Here is a 25633-nt window from a genome sequence, read left to right on the forward strand (position 1 = left end):
AGTTCTGGAGCAGAATGATCTTCTCTGGGACTGGTTGAATCATTTCTGCTAGCACTGGGCCGCCTCCAAAGGCAGATCTGCATCTCTTCTCTTGAGCTCATTTCTCATGCAAAAACCTGCTGGAGCTTCCTTCTCCCTGGGGTCAGGTTTATCACGGTTCTCTATGATCCTGCCATAGAGCCCACTGAAAGAAAATGCTTGGCACTGGGCTTGTTCAACTGAACATTGAGGTTTTATACATTCCAGAAGGAAAGTCTCAAACTGCTGGTTTGCTTTAAATGACTCTCACTTGTGGCCACAGGAATATTTAAATATCTGGAAGAGCTGCAGTCACTGACACATGTCAGTGCTCCTGTCCCTCAGTTTCTCAGTGCCAGAAGCTGAGGGACAGGAGCAGTTCACCCATTGCTCTTCTGGTTTGCTTATTTTCCTGCTTTGTCGCTGGGATCTAGGTCAAGGTTGCTCCTTTTGTGGGTGTTTCTAGGTCCTTGTAGCCAAGGTGTGAAGCACTGTTCCCACAGTGGTGCTGCAGGCAGCCAGGAAGGAAAGCCTGATGCTTTTTCCTCCACAATATGCCTGGGCTCCTGGCTGCTCCTAAAGTGGCTGTGGTACAGGCAGGGTGCCCTGTCTCGCTGGATGCCCACAGCTTGCTGTATGGGCATCCTCTCCCTGCTTGCTGAGGAGGGATCAGAAGCAGTTAAGGCTGCATTTATTTGTTTAAGCTGTTCTGTCCTTTGAGCAAAAATATGTGGAAATACTCATCACATCTCCCCTGAAGACTTACACTTCCCTAATCTGCCTAACAATTGTGCAGTTACCTGTACAGAACTCCTGTTGTCTGTGTGCTAGCTGCACGGGAGACACCCAGTTGTTTATTTTGGGGGCAGAAGGCAGCTCTGTAACCCGAGGCTTTCCGTGCCCTGACTGCCTGGGCACTGCCAACACGCAGCACAGGTGACAAGGGCCACAGCCACCATGGTCACATTGCCTTAGGGTGGCCCTGCAGAGCCTTTCCCTCCCACTCCTCCTCTGCTGCTGCTCCTGCCGAATCTGTGCTGCCAAGAAGGGTTAGTGCAGGTGCCAAGTGAAACTGAGTGGGTTTAAATTGGAAACACACATTTTTGTCAGCGCTGGTTATTACAGTGCGTGCCAGTGGAAATTGAGCTTTTGCTGGAACTACAGGTGGAACCTGAAAGGTCACACACAATATTGAGCTGAGGAGAATGGCATGCTTCAAACGGTGCCATGAGGAGCATGGAACCAGATGAAGGCTTGTGTGGCTTTTCTCTGATCAAGATAGATGATTGAAAGCCATGATTTGGACATGCCTGTCTCTGTGGTGCTTGACAATGTTAGATGGATTGCTGGGGAAGGAATTGCTTTGTCAAATGTCTCTGGGGAGAGAAAAATCATGGCCTGATAAAATCAGAAATTAAAAGCAAAGTTTGTGAAACCAAGTCAAAAACAGCAAAGTCACTCAAATTGGTTGCAATTTAAAATCTCCTAATATTTTTTTATCCAATAAATATAATTTGAAAGAATGTAAACTCAGAAAAATCACAACTGAATTGAGACCTCTGCCTGGCCTTCAGTACTTCACCTGTGCCTTGATTCATAATTTATGCTCTGGCTTTTCACTGTGCAAGAGGTCTTCACACCTCATGGCTTGCATTATAGATGGAGGAGTTTAGGTTAAAAACATGCTTTTACTGTGAGGCTTGGGATGCTGCCTCCTCTCCACATCAAATTCATATGTGCAATTTAAACAAGACCTCACTCTGCTCCCAATAAATGCACACCAGATGTATCTTTTATAAATGTTAGGTTTTGCAGCATCTTGACACATGCCAGTAGTTTGAAGGCTGTGCATGCTTCAGTGGGGCATGAAAGCCCCATCCATTCATTCAACTGTGACATCTTGCAATAGGCAAAATTCGAGTGGTGTCAGCTATTCACTGCTCAGCTTTATTGAGTTACAATGCCTAATCTGATGCTCTTTTTTTGAATTGTTTTCAGAGGTGTCAGTTTTCTTTAGCTGAGAGGTGATTGAATAGCACAGGAAAAGGAACTTGGCCAAAATCCTCTGATCCGTGGTTCCTGATGTTATGTGACATTACACATGTAAGGTTTGTCCTGCAGTGAGACTTGGGGCTTGTGTTAAATAAAACATTGAACAGACGTTTGGGGCTGGGGAAAAGACTTTGCTGTCTCTTATCTGGAGACAAGATTTCTGCTGTAGGACTGTATTTATTATGGACATTTTTAAAAGTGTGTCAACTATTTTCTTTATTTAATACTGTAAATTAGATGAAGTTTATTATTAATTAGCATCTGTGGGAACAATAATCACTAGCCAGATGTAGACAATGACAAAAATTGTAGCTTACCTAATCACAGACCAAAAACCTGGATGGGCCAGATGCTTCCTCATGTCCTGCAGGAGCAGAAGGTGTATTTTGGAGATGTGGGAAGGGAGAGGATTCCCCACCTGAGAATGGGCAGCTGCAGCTGGAAAGTAGTGTGACATATAGGTGTAAGTCTGTGAAATGTACTCTGGAAGTTTCAGATCATTCAGTTGTAGTCAATAGAAGGATAATTCAATTTTGTTGAAATGAGTAGGAATTTTTGTGCTCCCTTGAGCGAAAGAAAGTGAAACAAATCCGTGGTGGTGGTGGTGTTGGTGTTCCTCTTCCAGAGAACACAGAAAAGCAGTGTTTTCTATTTAAACCCCACAAGGTCAGATCATGATCATCTTTGGAGAGTGAGGTCTTAGCAACATTCAGTTACTAAAATATTGGCAAATGTGAGTTTCATGGTTTTGGAGCTGTTCCTCATGCTGAGGCTTAAGAGATGCTATTGATCTAGGCAGTGAAATACTCTTACCCAGAAATACCTTTGGCACACTTGGATTCTCCTGCTTTAACTTGTGTTTTTGAAGAATACACAAACTTTTATTTAGATGTCCCAAAAACAAAAGGATTGGACAATTATTTTTAAAAAACACCTAATGATGCTTAACATAGCCTGTGGCACAGAGTTCCTCATGGGCAATCTGTGACATGGAAACAGTGGCTGGCACACACTTATCAAAGGAGGAGATAAGAGTAATACCTCAAGGGATTTGGATTCACCAAAGTGCTCTGTGGTTATCTGGCAGTGCTCAAAGTGCCCTGCCCTGGGTGCACAGTGGCTGCTCTGGCTGCAGCACAGGATGCTGCTGCTTGAGTTTGGTTGGTTACATGCCAGCATACTGAGAAAAACACATTCTCACAAAAGTTTGCATTCACCTTCTCTCCTGGGTGTATCATTTTTGCAAAATGATCTGCTGTTGCCAAGAGAATGTTTAGCAATCTCTTTGCCTTGATGACAGGCCTTTAGAGGGCTGGGGTGAGCACAGATGCCTCTTCCAAGAGGATCAGAGGACAGGGGTGTGGGAATGGCAGGCCTCAGCTGGGAAAGAGTGTGCAGAGTATGGAAGGGACCAGAAGCGAGAGGCAGAGCTGGCCCATGGCTTCAAAGGCATCTTTTCACTGTTGGGAGTGGTTTCTTTAGGTGCTGCCTCCTCAGTTTTTGCTGTTTGGGAAGTCAGCTGCTCCCAGGCCATTGGGGCAGGGCTGGGCACTGCTCGGGGGGAAGGAATTGTGTCTTACCTGGAGGTGTCCTGTTCTGCAGCCAGGCTGCAGAGGAGCTGAACTGCTCCCAGGGCACCCTGCCAGGGTGCTGGTGCTTTAGAGGCAGTAGGACTCTTGGCTTCTGAGGTCATTGATCTTTATTGAAAAGTAACAGAAAGGCTTTTGAAGAGAGCAGAAAATGGGACTTCCATTAAGTGAAGCAAATCCTTACAGCTCTGCCACTTTTCTGCCTGTGCTTATCCACAGTGCTGGGAAGGCAGCAGTAATTTCAAAACCAGAGCGTGTGCTTCTCAGCCTGTATAAATTAGTATCTGTGGGGCTGTATTGATTTGTGCCACCCTGGGACCTGGCACAAACACATCCTTTTGATGGTCCAGGAGAGTGGGTTGGTGTGGCTGCAGCAGAGGATGGTGCAGATTGCAGTGCTGGGGCTGGCAGCTCCCACTGTGCACCTCATTCCCAAGTATGGAAAATGATTCTTGATCACTTTATTTCTAATGGCAAGCTTGACTTCTTAAACTGTTAATATTGTTCTGATCTGGGGATCATTTCCTCTGTAATTGCATGATGAAAGAATCCCATAAAGCAAAAATAATACAGGCTTTGATATAATCCTTATTTATTGGTCATTTTGATCCTGCACAGAGCAAAACAGTAATATGAATACAGCATCTAAACTATGACCATATTATGTACATCTAGAGAAGGAACAGTCAATTTTACATACAACAGAGAGGGCACATAATGCAAGGTAATGCTCACTGTTTCACAGGTTGGATGCCCCCTGTTTCCAAGGAAAAGGGAATGGACCATGCAAGGGGGGTAAGTTGCTTCATCCTTCCCCTGCCTCTGAGTACCTTTGGAGGGATTTGGTGCAGGGCAGACTGTGTGTTCTAGCCCAGCACCTTCTCTTTCTTTGTAGAAGGCTATTAGACATGAAGAGAAGGTTAAATGTGTAATCCTTGGGAGTATATTGAGCTTTTTTTTTTCTTTAATGGATAGATTGCAAGTGGTCATGAATAATATATTATACTTCAAGCTTTTGAAGCAAATAGTGAGAGAGATTAAACAAATGGAATTTTATGTGGAGATCTCACCACAGTAGTAGAGGTTACCAGTGCCTTTTTGGGAGCCAGAAGCCAATTTCAGTATTTTTCCTTATAGCAGCACACATGCTCTCCACAACTCCTAGATGTTATTGCTCCTCCCTGAATGTCTGTGCTTCTATACATTCTATTAAACCCCTGGGCTGAGAAGCAGAAAATACCTTGGCATCTGCTACCTCTGTCTTAATCTGTGGGTTATATTTCATCAGATATGTTATTAGATACTCTTGAAAATGTATTCTCTTTTGTTTTAGCCGTTGTTCCCTGGTTGAGACATGGCCTAGAAGGGTGTCAGTCTTCCTAACCATGCATATTATGGTCACTATAGCATGTTAATGATGCAACAGCTTGGGGACTTTTTGTGCCTCTCCAGGCTGCCATTGAGCATTTCCAGCTGCAGCATCTACCTTCCTGCTGCCTTTGGATGTTGCTTCATTAATTCAGATTTTCAGGAAGTGTGTTTGGAAATGACATTTGTTGCCTTCTGGGCCTTTTTTTTTTTTTTTTTTTGTTTGTTGCTTATAAGATCATAGAGTTTTGAATATTTCACATTTTAATCTCTCTTTGAAGTAAAGCATGCTCCCTGTGAGTTCCCCTACACAGACCTGTTTCAATTGGTAATTCTCATTCCTGACTCACCATCATCCTCCCACTGTTCCTTTGGCCTCACTGCTGTGAAAGTCCAGCTTCACCCTTGCTGTGATCCAGCTTTTGCCTCCACCTCCCTCAAGTGCCATTTACTTTCATTTCCTTTTCTTCTCTCATTTTTCTGTGAAATTCCACCATCTTACTTTTATCACTTCCTCTCCACCGAGGCTGACAGCAATCACAACTTACTCTAATCTTAGTTTAAAGGTTTTTCCCCTGCCTTCTGTCTCCTTGACTTACTTTCTACAAACCACATTCATATTTCACTGGGAGATTTTTCTCTTTGTTGTGCTTTTATGGGTGTCTTTTTAATTCTCTAGGAGCATATTCCTCCTGAACTCTCTTTGGTCTGTATGAAAAGTCTTCAGGCTTTCATCTTCTCTGCCTCTTCCTTCCTCTGTACACGCTCCTGGGTATCTTGCTCAGCCCTAAAGATTCTCTCTGTGGCAACACTTTCTGGAATATTTTATTACATCTCTGCAGATTGTTTTTCAGCCATCTCCCAAATTTCATCCAGAAAGTCAAACCACAGAGAAGAGCAGATTTACTTTTCAGCTACTTCCTTATTCTTGTTCTGTCTTTCCTTGTGCTTTCCTTCAAGATAGTTCTCCTGGCAAACTGCCCCCATCTTCAGCTGCTTTCTCCCTTTTGTAATTTTTCTTTGGACAAGGTGAAAATTAAGTCTGGAAGGGACCTGCTGATGTCATCTAGTTCAACCTCCTGCTCAAATAAGGGCAGAGTTCAAAGTTAGATCTTTAGTATAACCATTCTACTGCTATTTCTGATATGACCTAATTTTTTTGTCTATCTCTGCTATTCCCTGAGATCTCTGTCCATTTTCTCAGATGAGCTCATTGACCAGAAAACCAAGAGCATAAAGCAGGTGTGTGGAAGCATCTTTGCATCCACTTTGTTAGTCCAGTGCTGCTTCTGCTGCTTGGGCCTGATTCATTCTTCCAGATTTGCCCTGGTGTGCAGGGTTTGCTGTCCCCAAGCTTTTCCCAGCCTCCTCTTCCTCACTCACTCACTGCTTGCCCCCTTGTCATCACAGCCTCCCATGTCTTTGCCCTCTTGGCCACTTTGTTGGCATGGTTTGTCTTTGGGTGTCTCTCAGCTTTTTGTGAGTGAGGAAAAACCCATGGGTAAGAATCCACACAAATAACTTCTGCTTCCCTGGGGGTCACTCATCTCCATGTGCTGCTGTTTTCTGCTGAATCAGTTGCTTCTTTTTTCCCCCCCAGTGTTTATGTATGTTTCTAGAAATGATCACACCTAACAAACTTTATGGGTTGCTTTATTATGCCTCAGCAGCTCCTCATGGGGCAAAAGCTGGGCTAAAGGGAGTTTCAATTAAAGGCTACTGCATCTGTAATTACATAGAGCCATGATTTGAAAAGATCCAGAGAAAAGAATTTCTGCTCTCTTATCATAATTTTAGTAACTTCTTTTTCCACTCTTTCCTCAGTTGTCTTTTGAACTCTCTGAATTCAGACTGCAGCTGTACAACAGCGATTGCATTCAAAATAATAAGCTTCAGCAGTAAAGCTGTAAATTTGGCTGGAATAAGATCTGTCATGCATTTTTGCTGTGACTACATTCTGCTTCTCTAACTCAGCTTGAGTCCAACTATCCACTCACATTTTCTGTAGTGCCTTGTTTTGAAAGATATTGATGAGGACTGCAAAAAGTCCTGAATGTGCTTACTATCATAGTTCCTGCTAATCATCTCATACAACAATGAATGTGAGTGGCATTGATCTTCAGTAATCCCTTAAGGGGTCATCCAAACTCAATTATGAATTGATCATTAATTGAAAAGATGAGTTAAACTCTAGGATACTGAGTTGCATACTCTGTTATGCAACTGCTGGAATAATCATCTGGGGGCTGATGTGTTTGTCTGGGATGTTTCACCACTGTGGGCACATGTGAGCTGAAGTGCAGAAAGAAATGCCTTCATGGACTTTCCACTCTGTTGCCTCCTTATTGTGGGTTCAGTTTGTGTGGGAGAAATGTTTGTGATTTAATTACTTGACTACATCTGAAAATTGACTGCATGAGTTACAGTTAAATTTTGCCTCTACATTCCAAAAACCCCTTTGACCTGGCATTTTTGGCACATAGAATCATACATGTGTTAAGGCTGGAAAATACCTTTAAGATCCTAACTGTTAATTTACATTTTCAAATGTCTATTTCATTACAAGATGGTTTTGTATCAAATGTTTGTTTCATTGCATTATGTGTTGATGTGATTTTTATTACATCTATGTAATTGTCTGTTTCATTACAAGATTTCTTCCAAGCTTCACCATTACATTTCATGCATTTTTTTCTTTTTCCACAAAGCAACCCTTTTGCTGCTGAGGTTTATGAGGTAGTTAAATAGGATTATTCCTGTTTTAAAAGAGGAAAATTGAGGCATAAAAATTTATTTGCTCATGATCTTATGAGAAGTCTGAGCTCCAGGAGAAGGACCAAGTTTGTCCTAGTTATTTTCAAGCCAATGTTCTACCTGTAGGCCACTTCTGCCTCTTCCCTGGTATTTTCCATGAGCTTTAGGAAACATTTCTGAACATGCTTTTTGGCAGCCAATGTATATTTGCAATGTGAGAAGCAATAATTTTCTAAAAGGGACCATTGGGTAATATTGTAGTAGGAAAAAGGCAGTAGTGTGGATGCATACAATTTGTTTAGGATATTTAGATTTCATGTCTCCTAACAGGTCAGATTGTGCCCACTGGGTATTTTAAGATGCAGTCTTTTATCCTAAGAGAAATATGTGCTTTTGTGGAAACTGAAATTCATGTCACCTTCATTTTAGTAGAAGGTGGAGGGGCAGCAAGTAAAATGAAAGAACCAGAAGGAAGAAAAACAAATTTGAAGCATTTATTTTGGACAGTTTTCACACAGCTTCCTTTTAATCCCTGATTAACAGATGAAAGAAGATGCACTGAGACACAGCTCTAGTACTAAACCCTTTGATAAGAGAATTACAATGTCTTTATTGTGCAGGCTTAGTTGATTTGTCTGCATCATCTTCTGCAGCAGTGATTGCTAGGCAGCCAAAGGAGAGTGCAGAGGAGAAGCTGTTTTCTGTGTGGTGTTCAGGACAGGCATTTATCCCAGGAGCCATTACTGTCCGTAATGCCTACTGCTGATTATCAAGGCTGGAGTTCCAGTGCAAATAAAAATTGTCCTTGGATGGTCCAAAGCAATGATAAATGTCATTGGTTCACTATTGAACTTAGAAAAGGAAAGCAGTGAAAAAATCATTGTCATATTTATCAGAAGGAAGATGAATGTATCTAACATATGCGCAGCGTCCCCTTTCAGCCAGGTCTGAGGATGGAGCAGCAGCTTTGCTTTCTCCTAGATGAGCCTCTCCATGGGTGGTGGCTGCAGCATGTCCCACATCTCCAGGCGGGAGCCGTCCTTCTCCTGGCGGCTGGGGCTGTAGGTGCCCTGCGTGGCGCGTTTGGTGGCCGTGACGGCCGACACCGCCATGGCCAGCGACAGCAGCACCAGCAGCGCCAGCGTCACCGAGCCCACGGCCGCGAACACGCTCGAGAGCACGTCCCCTGCCAGCTGCAAGGATGGAAACCACTGCCAGGTCACTGCCACCAAGGAACACTGAGACACACCTGGGCTGCCCCAGAGGGACAACAGAAACCACTCTATGGACAGGGCTTCACGTGGGTGAGTTACTGCTGGAGCACCATTGACTGTAGGGAATGAACACATTAACTACACCAACCCCTCCATCTTGTCCTCTGGACTCCCAGAGTGTGACTGCATGTTTAGTGTTCAGGGCAGATGAATTTCCCATAAGGACCCATTTCTTTTGGCAGTTTCCTTGCCTTGAAAATAACCTGCAAGTTAATATGTCTGTGGGCTGCAGTAGTAATTCAGCAATTATTTAACCACTTCAATAAAAATTCATTATTCCTAGAAATTTCCTATATTCCTATATTTCCTTCATATTTCCTAAAAATTCACTATTCCTATTATTCCTAGGAGCGAATTTGAATGTATATTGAGTTACATTTCTTGCTGGAGGAGTGAAATTTATATTAATATTTTTACATACATATATATATATATATATATACACACTTACATATATAGAAATTTCACTTACATTAAATATTGTGAAATGTAGTATTTCTACAGACACTCCTACCAGTAAACTTTTCTACCAGCATTTTTGCATGAAATAAGCATTTAGAGGCTGCACAATAGTGCATAATCTGCATATTTTCACAAGTGAGTTTTAAAATATTCAAGCAACTCTTCCACATACAGACTTCATAGGTTCATCTAATTAAACATAAGCAGTACAGTAAAAGATGAATGAAAGGATGTCTGATTTTTGGGGTTTTTCAGTTTTCATGTGGCAGTGGGAAATGTAGTAATGTCAGAAGGCAGAGTGCACATAAACCTATCTGTCAGCTGGAAAGCTTCAGACCACTGAAATTTCATAGTTGGTAGATGAACATTTTGTACACATCTCTGTATGCACTTTCATGTGTAAAAAATGCTTATGGTGAGGAGAGCAATGAAGTGATGTGGTTAGTGTGGAAAAGTGGTCACTATGGACAGAATGACCCTAGCAGGAATTGAACTTCTGGGCAGATTGTGCCATCCATCACCTTCTGATTTGTATTACAAATGACAGCTGAACTGCCCGAGATGGATGCGCGCTTGAGGCTGAACTTTCAAATCCCCAACTATTTAGAAACAGAAAACAGCAGGTCAGAGCCTGTTTCCCAGTTAGCTGCTCCATGTTCAGGATGTTTTAGTGACCTGCTTACTCGTCATTTCTAAGGAAGGGCAGTCCCAGTGCAGAGCACGAGGATGATTTTGCACTCAGGATGGATGCGCTGCAAGTGGATGCTCTGTGTGCATCCCTGACTCGTGCCTTTGCCAGAGAGCAGCAATGCCAGAGGGAAAACATTAAACCAATCCTGCCTCTTTCTTCCTCTCTCCAATTCCACACTGATGGAAAAGGTCCTGCTATAATAGTAAAAGCAAGTTTGGCTCAGGGGTTCTCTCCAGGGGATAAATGATCGACTAGGATATTTTCCTCTGTCCTTGATGGCTAAATATATGGTCCCTGGGATTTTAAATACATTTTTCCCAATAGGAATAATATAATGCAGGTGTCAGACCAAATGACTACTACTCTAAAACAAGGTGGCATGAAGCATGTTGGTCTATTAAATTGTATTGAATTGGGAAGGTTATTTCATCTTTGGATGGTGTTACAGACCTATTTGAGATCCTAGTTTTGCTCTGTACTCTGTTGGACTATATGACCCTTGTTCCTCTTGTCTCAGAGAGGCAGCAAATTTTTAATGGAATTTTTGTTCTCAGAAGCTCTCTTTTATTTTCATTGCCTGCTCTGGGAAAATAAGGACTAAGATATTCCAGGTTAGCTCTGATCCTGGGGTTGAACAGGCCATTTGCAAGAGAAATTCACTACCACAGGCAGATGGATGGTATGGCCTCGCCTCTGATATGTGAAACTTCTGAATTCAGTCTCCACTTTTCCAGTCCATACTCTTTCCATTCCTGTTGCAAGCATGTCTCTCTCTATCTTTTCATTTATGATAACCTTCAAATTAATTTGATTTCTTAAAGAAGAACTTTTTGCAAAGAATTGGGGTGAAGAAAAAGCTTGCGACTTGCTAAAATGGAGTCACACATCTAAATGTCATTTGCAAATTAAAATCATCATAACAGGCATTTTTGAAATTTGGCTATAGTTACTTATTAGAGAAACCTTACCCATCCTGAGCCAATATATAAAAGAAGTTAGCCCACTGATCAATATCTGGAGAGCTGGGGGTTTACCATGGTAAGATACATAAGCTAACTTTATTTCTATGTCTATACTGCTTCTGATTTCTAAATGTGAAAAAAAAAGGTCTTCATCTTTTAAGGAGGATTCTATTGATCAAAACCCCCTGATGTTCCAGTGCTGCCCCCTGGTTTATCACCCCACAGCTCCCTGCTGAAGTTTCCCATATGAGGTACCCCCTTAGCAGTTGCACTGAACTGGTAAGAGTTGCCAGAAGGCTCTGCAGTCTGGTCCCATCAAAATCAACTGCTTCTTTAGTAATTAATGGCTGAATTGTTAAATTAATTTGGAAAATCAGCTGGCTGATCTTGGAAAAAATATCTGAAAAGCTCTGTCCCCTGTCATCTCAGAGTCTGTTCACTCCGTGTTCGGTGATGATGATAGACTGAAATAATTGTAACTAGTGAGTCCAAAAATAAAAGGGTTGAGCAGCATTTTTAGTAACATTAGTGCTGCTGAAAGAGTGGAAAAGAAATTTTCTGTCACTGACCCTATTTGTTCTTTGCATAATAGAAGGGAGTGGTCACTAGAAATGCAGTTTGAAAGGAAAGGTCCCATATCAGTGCTTCGGGCTTTTCTGACCAGTCCTTGCTGGTGCCTCCACCATGGATGGGTCTGAGCTGTGAACCTCTGGGATGTCTCACAGCAGGGCCCTGGGGCTGCTCTCGTGTGTAGCTGCTCACCTCAGTGCTCCATCCATGTCCCAGATTCCCTGGCTGTGGGTCTGGGGCATCCTAAGGGACTAGGACACACTCCAATAGCAGTTTTCAGCTTCATATCACCATTCCTTCGCCACGTTAACTGGTGAAGCCCTGGCTGCTGAGCTGAGAGCTCAGAGATGGCAGTGGACAGGTTTTGGTGTGTTTGTCACAAGGCTGTTACAGAGTACCCAGCAAGAGGTGCTCTTTGGCCCAGAGCTTCAAAGGCAGAAGAGGAAAGCTCTAGAAAGGAATGGACAGAGCAAGACAAACTTCATTTTGTCTTAGCACACAAAAAAACCACCACAGGACACCTGGGAGCTTGTGAAGAGAAACCAGTTCCTGAATTTTTTTGCTGGAAACCTTTGCTATTAGGGAAGCCTATGCAACACTCCCACCCCCATACTTTGTGATTGTCTGTCAGAAAGAATTCTTGCTAAGAAATAACACATTTTTTGTGATCCCAGCTATTTCTGAATGTAACTTCAGCACTGCTTATGAATAAGGAAATATATGCAAGGTAAATGAAGGAGGGTTAATTAACTGGCTGGGCAATACCTCAGAGATTCTCATCACAGTTTGAGGCTCGACTGAAAGGCCTCCTGAGGGCTCTTCCAACCTGAATTACCTTATGAGCCTGTTCAGAAGGTAGCTGGTGACAGAACAGTTTTAAGAGCCCCTAATATAGAGGAGCTGCCAGTAAAAGCTGCATCCTTGGTGGAAATGGATGTTGGTGGCAAGATGATACCAACAAAATGAGGTTTGCTACCATTGGAAAGCCTATCTGCTTCTCACTAACTTGTTTATTTTTTTTAGGATGTTCTATTTACATACTTTTGGATGTCAGCTGGAGCAAGATAAGTTTATTTTGGCAAAAATTTTAAAAGAGGAAAGAAAAAACATGGTGGGATTTAGTTTTCATGTAGTGGATGCCTTCATCTGCAAAGCCAGGAGAAAATGCAGGTAAAAAAATCTTTGTCTTTTTCTAAAATCAAGTCTTTTGGATTTTCACTAGTAGTTTCACATCAAAATTGATTTTTTTCCTAGGGTTTAAATATTAAATTTAAATTATTTTTTAATATTTAGATTGCATAATATAAATAATTTAATAGAGTGACATTTCATTATAGCTCTGGGTTTTGCATTTCATTTGGTTATGGAAATAGATTTATTGTTCTGCTCTGGTTCCTTGATCCACTTTTTGAATAAGAAGGGCCCAGTTCAGAAGTCAGAGTTAGAGGCATTCATCAACCCAGTGCATGTTTGCTTACCTTTAAGCAAGCCATCTCCCAAATGGTTATTTTATAGGAGGGAACATTAGGGATTTGCTGTAATGAACATTTCCACGTGTGCCAAGTGTCAAAGGCAGGTGGGACAGCACGAGGGAGCCCAGCCAAGGGCACAGGGCTGCTCCTCCTGGGAGTGTCACATCAGCGCTGCTGAGCTGGGCTAATCCTGCCTTGTGTCCACTCAGGGCTGAGCCAGAGCAGGAGAGAGCAGGAGGAGGCTGCTGTGGTGCTGGCAGAGAGGCAGCGGGTGTGAGAGGGGCAGTGAGTGCTTCCTTGGGGTGCTGCTGTGTGGGGAGGTGCTCCCTGGAGGGGTCTGTGGGGTGTGGGAGGTGTGACATGCTCTGGAGGCAGGAGCTGCCTATCTCTGTGCCTGGGCATGAAGGGTTAACCCACCTTCATTTCAGGATCCCTCAGAACGTGCCTGGTTCTGGATGCATCTCCAGACAGAGACATCAAGGCAGGCTCTGATCACAGGGATTGACAAACCCCAAAGGGTTCCGTTCCCTGCCACCTGCAGGGCTTTTCGGGATTTCTGCAGCTGCTCATGCCCACTGGAGCTTTTGCTGGGCAAGTCTCAGATCCTGAGTCCTGACACCACTCACAAGGTTATCAGCTCATTGCTGGTAAGAACATCTGATCCCTGCTGCCCAGATTCACTGCCTCCAAATCACAGCCATTTGCTGTGGTAACAACTGCCTTGAGTAGTCCTAATCCATGGCAGAGTTACTTTGAAAGGGTTGGGGGCATAAGGGGATAATAGTGAGCAGCCAGGGAAAAGCCATTTACTTGATTGGAAGGCCCACAGATATGCTGAGTTCGTTTCACAGAGGATTTACAGCCATCTTATTGGAACTTTTTTCTGTTACAGGCTGAATTCAAATAAGAATTGGTGTAGTTCAAGGAGAAATCCAGTCAGGCACACACAAATCTGTTATCATGAGGTGCATTGATAACCCCAGCCTGTGAGGCCACAGTTTATTTTCAACAGCAATGAAGTGGCCATAAATCTATAGATTGACTTTGTTCTAATAAAAGTACATTAAATGAAGGCACAGGAAGTCCTTTTTTCTGTGATTTTCTTTTTCCACCTTAGCAAACTGTGGCCTATTGCTCTCCCTCACATCACCTGCAAAATGTAGCTGCTCTGTTTGTGCTAAACACCAGCCACCATGTTCCAAGAGCTGCTGGGCTGTTGAGTTCAAGCAGTAATAATAATGATAATAATCATCATCATCATCTGTTTGGGACTCATTTAAGAAGCACAGATTCATGTCAAGCCAAACAAAGCACAGGCCACTGGAAAAGGCAAACTATTTTTAAGATGTTATAAACATCACCTATTTTCTTTAACTGCTTTATCCTTTAAAGGTTTATCCTGGTTTCCTACTTCATGCTGCTGTCCATGTGGGCACTGATCTTTGAATGTATCTATAAACAGTTATTTTTCAGGTCCTTGAATAGTTTACTCCTTGCTGCTTTGGTACCTGTGGCAGCACTTAGTGCACCTTAGCTGATTTTTCCACTGTTTATCATCAGTGAGACCACACACTCCTTTTCCTTCTGCACACCTCAGAACTCTTCAGTTCATCTTGAGGGCTTCAAAAGTGGCAGTTGCATTGCACAGACATTCCTCTTGTCCCCTGAAGTGATTCCTGAAAGGTGCAGTATTTGCTGTACTGTGAGCCTGGTGCCTAACAAGTTTCAGGATTATCTGGTAAGAAAAGTGCTTGAGTTCTCTCAGATTGAGAAGCAGAAGGCAAGAGTTTAAAACAGACCTAGGAAGACCATTGCAGGGCTTTTGTCTAGTTTTGCATCCTTTATGAGTAAGAAAAGGACAGTTTGTAGGGCCAGATTCGGTTGTGGAGCCTTGAACACCTGAAGATCTCAGTGCCTGAGGTGTGGCTGCTTCCCCTTGCAGGCAGCCAGCCCAGAGCTGCAGTTCAGGGGGTCTGTGGGTGCCACAAACTGGCTCTGGTGCCTTCTGCATGCAGGGCAGCACCCCAAGGTAGCATCACTGCTTTTTCCTCTGCATGTGAGGAACTTCTCCTGCTGGGCCCATGTTCACTGGGAAGAGGCTGTCCTGCGGTCCCTCACCTCCCTCTGTAGGCCTCTGAAAATATCTCTGAACCTCAGTGTCTCAAGAGCTGTAGATCATCTTGAATTTCCAGCATTGCTGTTGCTGTTTCTGCCATCAGCCCCTGAGTTATTTTCCTGATAGGTGCAGGGAAATACAATTCCACAGCCTGGAGGGCCTGAATGAGACTCTGAGTCCTGTTCCTGCCCCTGTGGACATTGCTGAAGAGAAAACTTAGGTGACTAATTCTGATGTGTGCAGGATATCCACTGCATTTAAGCAGTTCATCTTGAAGGAGAAAGATTTTAAGTAATCTTTTAGATTTCTTTTTTGTTTTCTTGTAGGTGTTATTGTCTGAATATTTTCTTGAAATGTCTCTGAAGAAATTATGTTCACTACAACCTCTTTATAGGATATGTTTTTATATAATGTAGTTTGAATAGTTTGTCTTAGCTGACGGCTGACAGTTTTAATTGATTCCTTCCTGGAAAATGTCAACTTTCAGTTTTCTGACAGTTCTTGAAATCAAGAAAAAAGCATGGAGAGAATTCATGTTAGTTGCTATAATGATAAATTGGTCATCTGGCTTGACCAGCTATAGATCAGAAAAATGCAATCTTTACTATGGAGGAATAATTACATCTGTGGCAGTCTGTAAGAAAATGAAGAAGATGGAGATGATTGAAGTCTAGGATTTAGCTGGGCTTGCAGAGAAAGCTCCTCATTAAGAAATTCTGACAGCCTCCCTCCTGGCACGTGAAGTTGCACTGTTGTGACACTACAGAAGTTAATGAGGAGCTTTGTTCTAATTATAGTGGAGCAAGAAATTGGAGATTGGAGACGGAACTCTGAAGCGTTGCAACTAAATTGTAAAGCAGACTTCAGTGGAACAAGGGTGTTGTTCACATTAGTCCTGATCTCCCAGTCAGACCAGCTTACCCAGACCTCCTCCTCCCCACACTGGGCTGCAGGACCATTCCCAGATCACCTTAACCAGTGCTGTGTTTAAATCAGAGCAATTTGCCCCCTCCTCAGTGCTGGTACATGCAGCAATACATGGCTTAGGTGGCCTTCTATTGGCAGTATCAGCCTTTTGGGCACAAAGCTTTTCCAGCTTGGAAGGCTCACTTTTAGGAATTAACCTTTAAGGAACAGGCTACCTACAGTAACTATAATGTCTTTAACTACTTGTAGTATTGGTATCTGTTTTCTATTAACTATTTAATGCAAGCAGTCCAGACATGGAAATAGAGGAGTTTAGTACATCTGGGATGGTCTGTCTCAGGCAGAAGGAACAATAGTCCTGGCTTTGGCCACCACACTGTGCATGATCTCAGCCATGCACCCAAAAGAGCCAGAAGTACACAAGCAGCCCCTTAAAATCTGCATCAGCTGTTTTGCTGGATCAGTATCTCCCAGACTGCTGAATGCCTTTTAGGCAGCAGTGTTGGTTGCACAGTGATTTGGGTGCCAGTTTGGGAGGACAGCTCTCATTGAGCTGGGGGCTTTGAGAAGGCTCCTTGATAGTGCTCCTGCAGCAACTGCCAGTGCTAATTTTGTCAGTGTTCCAGCTCTTTTTAAGATCATCTGAGTGGTGCAGCACAGATTAAATGTGCAGCTCCAATGTGTTGTTATGAGATGCCTTTTAAAATTCTATCGACAGCCTCTGGTGTAGGAACTTCACCATCTGCTGCAATCTGAAAGGAATAGAAGGAAAAATCTATAGCTGGTGCAAATCCAGGCAAACCATGCTGAGGAGGAGTTTGTCCCATAGCTGCTATATCACAGACTAGACAAATGTTTTAGTGAAGGTGTCAGTCTCTGGGGTGCAACATCCTTTTCCAGTTTGGGAAATGCTTTGGGGCATCATACAGAATTATTTTTGTGCGTGCCTGCCAGCACAGTGTATCAGGTGGTGTTTCTTCACAGGGCATAACTGCTTTGCAGCTTTGAGACAGCAGATTCCGTGTGAGTACATCCTGGTGGTGGATAAAAGCCTCATCAGGCAAGCATCTTGCAGGAAGAAATGGGGGATATTTAAACCCAAGACTATCACTGAAAAGGCTGGCTTTTTGTTTTCCCCTGCATGTGGCCAGGTTGAGTTTACTGCATCCCTGGAGCTGCCACAGTAGAAGTGGCACCTGAAGAGGGATTTGGAAGAACACACAGGCCTTTTGAGAAAGTCTGCTGTCATGGGAGAGTGAAGTGGTTGTGAAGGGGTCAGGAGGTTAAACCTCCAAACAGGAGAAGAATAAGAAAAGATGCTACAGTGCTGAAGAGGAGGGCAGGACAGTTTCCAAGGAAAAGAAATGGAGAGAGGTTCAGCAGACAGAGTGAAATAGTTAAAATTATGAGACAGAAGAATGAATTTCAAAACTGTTTTCTTCATTGATTGCACAGGTGCTGGTCAGAGCAGCATGTGCAGGATGATGTTGTGACACCCAAGATGGGGCTGATGGTAATGACAGCATTTGGAGGAGAGAATGGGGCAGGGAAGGGTAATGTAGGCTATCAACAGCTAAGTCAAGGAAGCAACTAAACCATTTCTACTCTCTTAGGCAAACCTCTGCTTCTCTGATTTTTTCCATGTATATTTTATCTGTCATTCTAGATTCCAATCTCTTCTGTACAGGGAAAAAAAAGGCAAGAGAGATTTTGCTGAGGTATTTGCAATGTGGAAGTTCTGTCTGAGTGAATACCTGCTTGCTGTTTCTCCTCACTAACGTGTTTCCTTGCACATTCTTTTCACCAGATGGGATTTGCCTGTATTAGGAATTATCAGTCTAATTAACTGTAATGGATTTGCACAACCTGACTTGTGCACAATGTGGAGTTGCTCAAAACTCCCCTTTTCAGCACACGGCAGCTGAGGTTAAAGATCTCTTTCTTAATCAGTGATGTTAGTGGTAAGTGTTCTTTTATTTCTGTAATCAGGTCTTTGAGAACAGCCCCAAGGACCCATCAAGCCCAGCCTCACAAAGGGAGCATCCATCTCCTGTGGGCTGAGCTCCCTGCCTGTGACCATGGGTAGCAGGCTCTGGTCCTCTTCCCCCAGATCCTGTTCTCTTGCTGAAACTCGGTGCTGAAATTGAGAGCCCTGCCTCTCCCTGCTTTCTGTGGGAGTGAGAAACTGCTCTGCACAATAAACAGGTGGGTCAGCTGTGTATGGCATGGCACAGGCTGTTACAATTCCTGCCCAATTTTGTAACTGCCAGACACTTCCCATCCCTGCTTCTCTGCTAATAAGCAAAGGCAACGATTTCAAAACTGTTCCATGAAATTCTTCTCCATTCCTGGTGCTGAGCTCCTGCAAACCAGCCATGTGTTGCTACCTAGCATTAATAGGATGCTGTCAAGTGGTGCTGCAGGAAGGAGCACTGTGACTGTTTCACACTGTCAGACAGCAAGGTATCGAGTCAGCAGCGAGCCTTTGCTGGGAGCAGCACTTCGATTGCAGCCATCTCCTGCTTCCAACTGTAAATATTAATAGTGTAAGATAGACCTTCACTGGCTGCAGAATATTGCCTTAGCATGCTACGTGACACTGTCACGTTACTTTGCTAATTACATTCCTTGATAAAAACTTTCAGTGTGTTTTTATCCCTCTGGCTGTTTTTTTTTTCGCCTAGTAGAAAGGGGATTTGAGACAACAAAAATAATTTATGGTTTAGTTTCAGGAGAGGCTTTGGAAGAGGTGCATGTAGGTAAAGTTTAACAAAAAAAAATCCAAAAACTGCTATGTTAATAATTATTCAGACTTGATTTAGACCTTTCATTTGTTAGTAAAGTTAGTTTTTATCTTTTTTTAAGTGTTGTCTTGTTGATAGAATTGTGCGAGTGTCTATCTCTGAATCTCATCACTGGCCTCAGGGATTCTTGGATCAAGGACTGCATACCTAATATGGGATCTATCATTGTATCAATCTATTAATATCATTGTATTGGTATTGTGGCATTCAACAGGTTTGCATCTGAATGTGAACTGGATGAAGCCAACTCTGATAACTGCTTTTTGGGTATCTGCTGAAGGTGCAAATGTTTTAGAAAGTCTCTTTCTACATTATAGCCAGCACAGCACATGAGAAAGGTCTCTGAAAATGCAGTAGAAATTTCTTTTAACTTTCTACTCCATGCTTTTACCTTACTGCCACCTAAAGATAACTAACAGAAAATACATTGTACTGAGATAAGAGTACAGATTAGAGAGTTTTACCCTGATACGCTGGGAAGGAATGGTAACCCTATCAATGTCTTTTGTTTTAAGAAGAATTCCTGCACTTTCAGATTTTGTTGAAGATCATACCTCTTGGGAATAGGAAGGAAATCTGCTGACTCAGCTCACTGAGTTTACCTCTGGTCCCCCAAGGCAAGGCATGCTGACTGTGAGGCCACCTCACCCTGTTCCTGGCCAGGTCTGTTTAACTCAGATGATTAACTCAATTATTAACTCAGATCTCCTCAGTACAGGCTGCAAGTAGCATTTCTACAGTGCATGGGGTCAGGTCACCTCTGCATGCAGGTGTAAGGCATTTCTGGTAGAGCCCCTCTTTGATTCCTCCTGTCTCAAACGTGAGTGGCTGCTGTTGAACAGGCAGCCTGTTCCTCCTCAGCACCATCCTGGTGCCTTGTTTCTCATTCAGTAGTTTTCAGCTTGGAGAATGTCTGCCTTTAAGCAGCCTTTGGTCAGGGAGGGCAACTGAGGCATGAAACAGAAACACAATTAGCCCACGACCAGTCAGGCAGCTCATGGTGGAAACAGTGATTGAATTTAATCTCTTCCCTCTGCCCAGACTCTGCCTGTCAGTCCCACCAGGGCAGCACAGCCCTGCCCAGCTCCAGCACTGCCCCTGCCAGTGGCACTGCTGAGGTCTGGCCCAGGGGGTGCCCTCCAGGCTCTGCCTTGCTGGGTGCCTGTGCGGTTGCTGGGGCAGGAATGCAGGAAGCCCTGAGCAAGAGGGCCTGGCAGGTGATCTTTCATGGGGCTGTTGCCATCAGACATTTTTGCTGTATGACTTTTTTTGAGAGAAGTTTGGCATTCTCTGTTGTTTAAACTGCAATACTGCATTTACACTGGTAATAAATCCCTCATATGTGCCTACTGCAGGTTTACAGTCTGCACTTGGACTAAACTCACACTTGCACATCAACTGCCCTGTGGTTATTCATTCCCTGAGCACCAGGACAGATGCTCTCTCCCAGGCTGGCCAGCCAGGACTCCTCTCAGGCAAACACCCTGGAGTGCAGTCCTCACTCCTCTCTTCCTGAGGGTCAACTCCCTGCCCCGTGGGACAATCAGAGATTCAAGCCTGCTCTGGTTTTATATATTTTCAGATATTGGAAGGATCTGGCTCCCCCAGCCTCACTGCTGGTAACTGCCTCAAGCCAGTGATGACCCTTTTTGTTAAAGTACCTGGTCTGGTCATGTTGCAGTGTTCAAGATTGTTCATCCTCTGTTAAAGTTCCACTCTGAAGTCTCACAGACCTGACACTTTGCTTGCTGGCTATCTGTATTTTTCATACCAAAAATAGGCCATTTAATTCAAGTAAAAATGTGATCAGTGATTTCCAAAATGCTTTTTTGTATGGCTCTGAGTAACTCTCTTCCAATTGATACTTGCATCCTTCCTTAAAATATTCCCAAACTCATGTGCATTAGCAAAGTAATCAGAAAATCAGGTAAGTTATATCTATTTTGGCAGAAGTTTCATACATTAGTGTTTTCTCCTGGAAGAATACTTCTGCTTCCTCCTTCATCAGTAGTTTTTGGAGAAGGTGGAAAGAAATTATCAGAAGCTAAGAATCTTTGACTCCAAATTTTCTGGAAGTGAAGTAAGTTGTTTCAGGTCTCTGGGTCCAGGCCAGTTGCAGTCTGAGCAGCCTGAGTGCTCCTCCAAGGCAGAGTGGGTAGCTGATACTGAATGGAAATTTACCTTTCCTGCCTACTCCATCCAGAGAACTTCACTGGTGTGGAGATTATTGCTTAGCAGCAGGTTCTACCAACAATGCTTTTGTAGATTTAAAGTGTTTAAAGCATTCTGGGATAGATTGTGGTCGGTGTCTCTCTCTCTCTGTTCACTTCCTAGTGAAGGACAAGATAATAACACATGGGCACCTTACAGAGCTGTCCCAAGCATTCACTTGAAATAATGAATAATTTTTCCTGTATTCAGATGCAGCCCAGGTGTTCAGTGCTGTTTGACTTTTACATCCACTGAAAGGACAGGTGAAAATTTGGGTGGGATAATGACTTCCAAACCTGCAGAAAGTGACAGAAGACATGGCCTTTACTACTGGCATTAGGTCTACCTTGAAGGATGGGTTACATTTTCATATGTACTGAAACCAAGCATTTTCTTTCAGCCTGGATGACGTTTGTGTTTTATTAAAGGAAACAAAATAAGAAAGGACCAAGTGCAATTTTCCATGAGACACAGCAGTGTCCTGCCTGATTCTCATGTGCAATATTCTGGTTAGTTCACAAAATGGTAGCATTTGGGATGAAAAAAGGCAACAGTGAAATGCCTGTGTAAAATCTGTGCCTATGCTGCCATTTCACTGAGGGCTCAGAGTGAGCCTGGATAAAATCAGACATGTGCATTAGCATTGGTGAATACAAAGTGAAATTAGCCTTGCAGAAGAGGTGGTGTTGCCAGGCCCTCCCAGAGCCTGGTCTCTAGTTTGTCATTGATTTTAATTGGGAGCAGGTTTGGGCTTTTCTTTGGAGTTTATTTTGGCTTGGGTTGGGGTATTTTTGGGTGTGCAGGTTTTTTGTGTGTGTGCATATTTGTTTTATGTTGCTGGGGGTCTTTTGGTGTGGTTTTTTTGTTGGTGGTGTTCCAAGATTATCAGCTCCCAGGTGTCAGGCAGGCTGTGCTCACTGCATGCATCCTGCTCCTGCATAACTGATACAAAGCCAAAGGGGAGAAAGGGTCTTGTTACAGGCTGACCTGGGAAGCCACTGCACCTTTAATTCACCCACAAATGGTTACTGCTTGGAGAAGAGGGAACAGAGGGTCCTGTCCCTTTGGAGAGAAGAAGAGGACAGCTTGTGATGTTACCAGTGCTTCCCCAGACAGAAAGAGAAGTATTTCCATTTATCTCTGTAATGGATAAATTAGACCCCAAAGTATTAATGTGTTTGAGAATCCCCAGTATCCCCACCCTACCATTTCACAGGGATCACTAACAATCAAAGCTGTCTCCACTAGTGTTCTGTTCACTCTAATCTGTTCACTCTAAATAATTACAAAGATTTGTAAAGCTGCTGATTTCCTTGTCCTTTGAATTACAGCAATACCACATTTTTTACTTCAGTGCTCTTATTTTTTTGGAAAACCAAATAATTTGTTCTACCAAATATGATTTAAATGAATTCAAGGACTGTTGTGTTTGCTGCACATTTATATTGTTACACAAATATCTGAGTATTCTACCAAGCTCTGCATCTCATTTAAACAGTATTCTGTATCAAAATAGATGTGTTCTTGATCATTTGAAACCAAAATTTTTTTCAGATTCTCTCAGAACAGGAATTATTTTTATTCCTTTTCAGTGGAGTAATATTCCAGAAGCCCAGTAAAGTGTGTAATTTTTTTCAGATGTTATTAGGAATGGAGTTTCATATCAAGAAGTGAAAAACAGAAGAGAACATTAGGTCTCATGAAGCATATAAGAAAAAAATAGGACATAAAATTTAGTATCTGAACAATGCAGGCACAGACTGCATGAATGTGTTATAAAGTGAGCAATGACTGGAGTAAATACCCATGTGATGTGGATGTGGGTCCACAGGGAAAACATCAGAAGGTGAGAAGAGGGAAGACAATGCCATTGCAACAGAAAGGATGGTGTACAGACAAAATGTGTTAGTCTGAATACTAAAGTGTTATGTGAGCACTGTGCTGGAGCTGATTCTGTACTGCAGAGTGTTATGCTGTCATGTGTCATCTGGGCTCCCTTTTCTGCTTATATTTACCATGCACATTAAATATTCAACTGCTTTTCACTGATGCATGCAGTAATCCTGGCCCTGTGAAGAGCTTTCTTGTCTTTCCCAGCTAGGACACATTAGATACCCTTATTGTCTTTGCATCCTAATGCTTTTGTACCTTATGTTGTGACACACATTAAATGTGTTTCATCCAATATCCTTTTAGAAGTTTTAGTTAAATCCTCTGTTCTGAATGCAGACTAATACAAAATAGCAATGGGTATTAAGGCATTGTTCTGCTCTGAAAAACAACTGCAAAAATGGCATTGTGACATTTTCAGTGACTTCCAGAGCAGAGCTGCTCATTTTATAAATGTAGAGATGTTTCTTCTTGCCCCACATTTGACCTGGCACCGGAATAAAGCTGAGCCCTCTCTGGCTCCTACCATCAATGATAAGGATTCTGCCACGGTGGGTGATCTGCAACCACACAAATGATGTGAAACAAATAGACTCCAGCTTCTTCCCAGCTCAGTTATGCTGATTCTGCTGGGCTAATAAAGTACAAATTTATTTCAGCCATTGAAATAATCTTATTTCAATAGACTACCATCAGACTGTAAAAGTTTACCTGTTCTGTACAAACAGTGGCCCTGATGAGGGTTTTCTCAAACCTAGTAAGGTACTACAGAGAGTAAATCAGAAGTACCAGGAAATGCCCTTTATGCTTCCAGGGGAAGCCTTGCAGGATCTAAGTTACATAGCCCAGAGTGTTTATTTCCCCCCCACAGGTCTTGGGAGCCTCAGGAAAACTGACAGGTGAGAGCTGGCTTCTGCTCATTGATAGCTCTGCTGGCCCAGGGCTTGCTCCCTGCTTGGGCAGGAGTGCCAGCATGAATGTCACGGCACTGTGGGTGCTGCAAGCAGAGGGCATCAGTTCTGAGCAGGGATTCAGTTCTCTCTCCACTGCTCCCCAAGCACTGCTGGGTTCAGTGTGATGTCAGAACTGCTGGTGAGGGGTTTTAAACCCCTCTGATTTCCTGAGATTCTATCATTAGAGGCACCTCACCCACAGTGGAACCCTATTTCCACAGGGCCCTTCAGAGAATGGTGTCATTTTGGAACTGTTACACTATCCTTCCATACCAGACCTTTCCAAGAGGCTGCCAGAGCTCTGGAGAAGCAGAAGTCCCAGCAGGTACAAACGTGCTCCTCATTAAGGCCCCAGCCTGCTGCTCCCAGGAGCTCAGCCTGACCTTGCTGCCCCGAGCCCTGGGCTGCTCTGGGACTGTCCAGGAGAGCCTGGAGCTGAGCCCAGGGGGCAGAGCCTCTGCTCCCTGCTGCAGCCTGTGGCAGCTGCAAGGAGCTTCTCTGGGACTGGGCACCCACAGCTCCTCAGCTCCTGCTGTGGACAAGCAGCAGGTGAGTGGCCTGTCTGAAACTCAGGCTGGCAGCCCTTTTCAATTGACTTACCCAGCTTAACTTGTTCATTTTACCACACCCCTGAGGCTGGCTGCTGAAAATCACTGTCTTGGTGCTGTCAACATTGGGCATTCAATCTTAGAGTAAGAATAAAAATTATCATACTGCCTTAAAATATATTTTAATAAGATTTTTTTTAATTTTGTCGTTAACTTTTTTCCCTCTATTGCTCTCAAGGGCTTCTTTGGGAGGTCTAGAAAAGTATCTGCTTATGTGGAGGCTGAAATATGTGTATAGGAGCAGAAATACCAGATAGCTAGGGCAGAATTTTTCACTTGGAAGGTGCTTCCAATATAGCTAACCTAATTTTCCAATTTTCCTATTTTTTCCAATATTTCTACCCAATTTCATAAATTAAAATATTCTAAAGTATGAAAGTGTCCTGACCATCTGCAGTAGGAAAGAGCATGAACAAATCTGTACCGATGGTGAAGAGAACAAAGTACTTTTAGAGTTTTGCAATCTCAAGACAGAAACTGATGGGAGTACTGGCTTAGAACTGGTGCAGAGTGGAAACTTAACCTGCATGGGCTGTAATTGTCATTAGATCACTCCACAGGCCTTAAAACCAAAATCCTGTTGATGTTTCTGTGTACAAGGTAGAGGTGTACAAGAGCAAGGCATGCAGGTAAAGCCACAGTGAGACTGGGGGAAAACAGTCTGCTTGTTACATTCCTGATGTCCATGTCTTTTAGTCAAATGGTAATTAGCCATTAATAGCCTCATAAGTATGAATATGTAAATAGCTATGGAATGCATTATTCATGAATCACCAGGCATTAATTATTGTAATTAAGTATCATTTGCTACATCCCTTCCAGTTAATGAATACATTAACTAATCACTGTAGAGCAGATTCAATCAAAATTCCCTGTGTCTGTGCTATGGAAGCCTGAGAGAGTTTTATTGAA

General features: G+C 43.1%; 1 protein-coding gene across 2 annotated transcripts in view; it reads right to left on the reverse strand.

Moving 5' to 3' along the window:
- Positions 1 to 6241: 6241 nt before the first annotated feature.
- The window catches only part of CRB1 (crumbs cell polarity complex component 1), a 97659-nt gene continuing 78267 nt past the window's right edge, over positions 6242 to 25633 (reverse strand). For both annotated transcript variants that reach the window (XM_030953790.1, XM_030953789.1), the window contains one exon: positions 6242 to 8974. In XM_030953790.1, coding sequence (XP_030809650.1) covers positions 8759 to 8974 — 216 coding nt within the window. In that variant the 3' untranslated portion in view covers positions 6242 to 8758. The remainder of the gene's footprint in view (positions 8975 to 25633) is intronic.

Source organism: Camarhynchus parvulus, chromosome 8, assembly GCF_901933205.1.
Source record: "Camarhynchus parvulus chromosome 8, STF_HiC, whole genome shotgun sequence".
Lineage (NCBI taxonomy): Eukaryota > Metazoa > Chordata > Aves > Passeriformes > Thraupidae > Camarhynchus > Camarhynchus parvulus.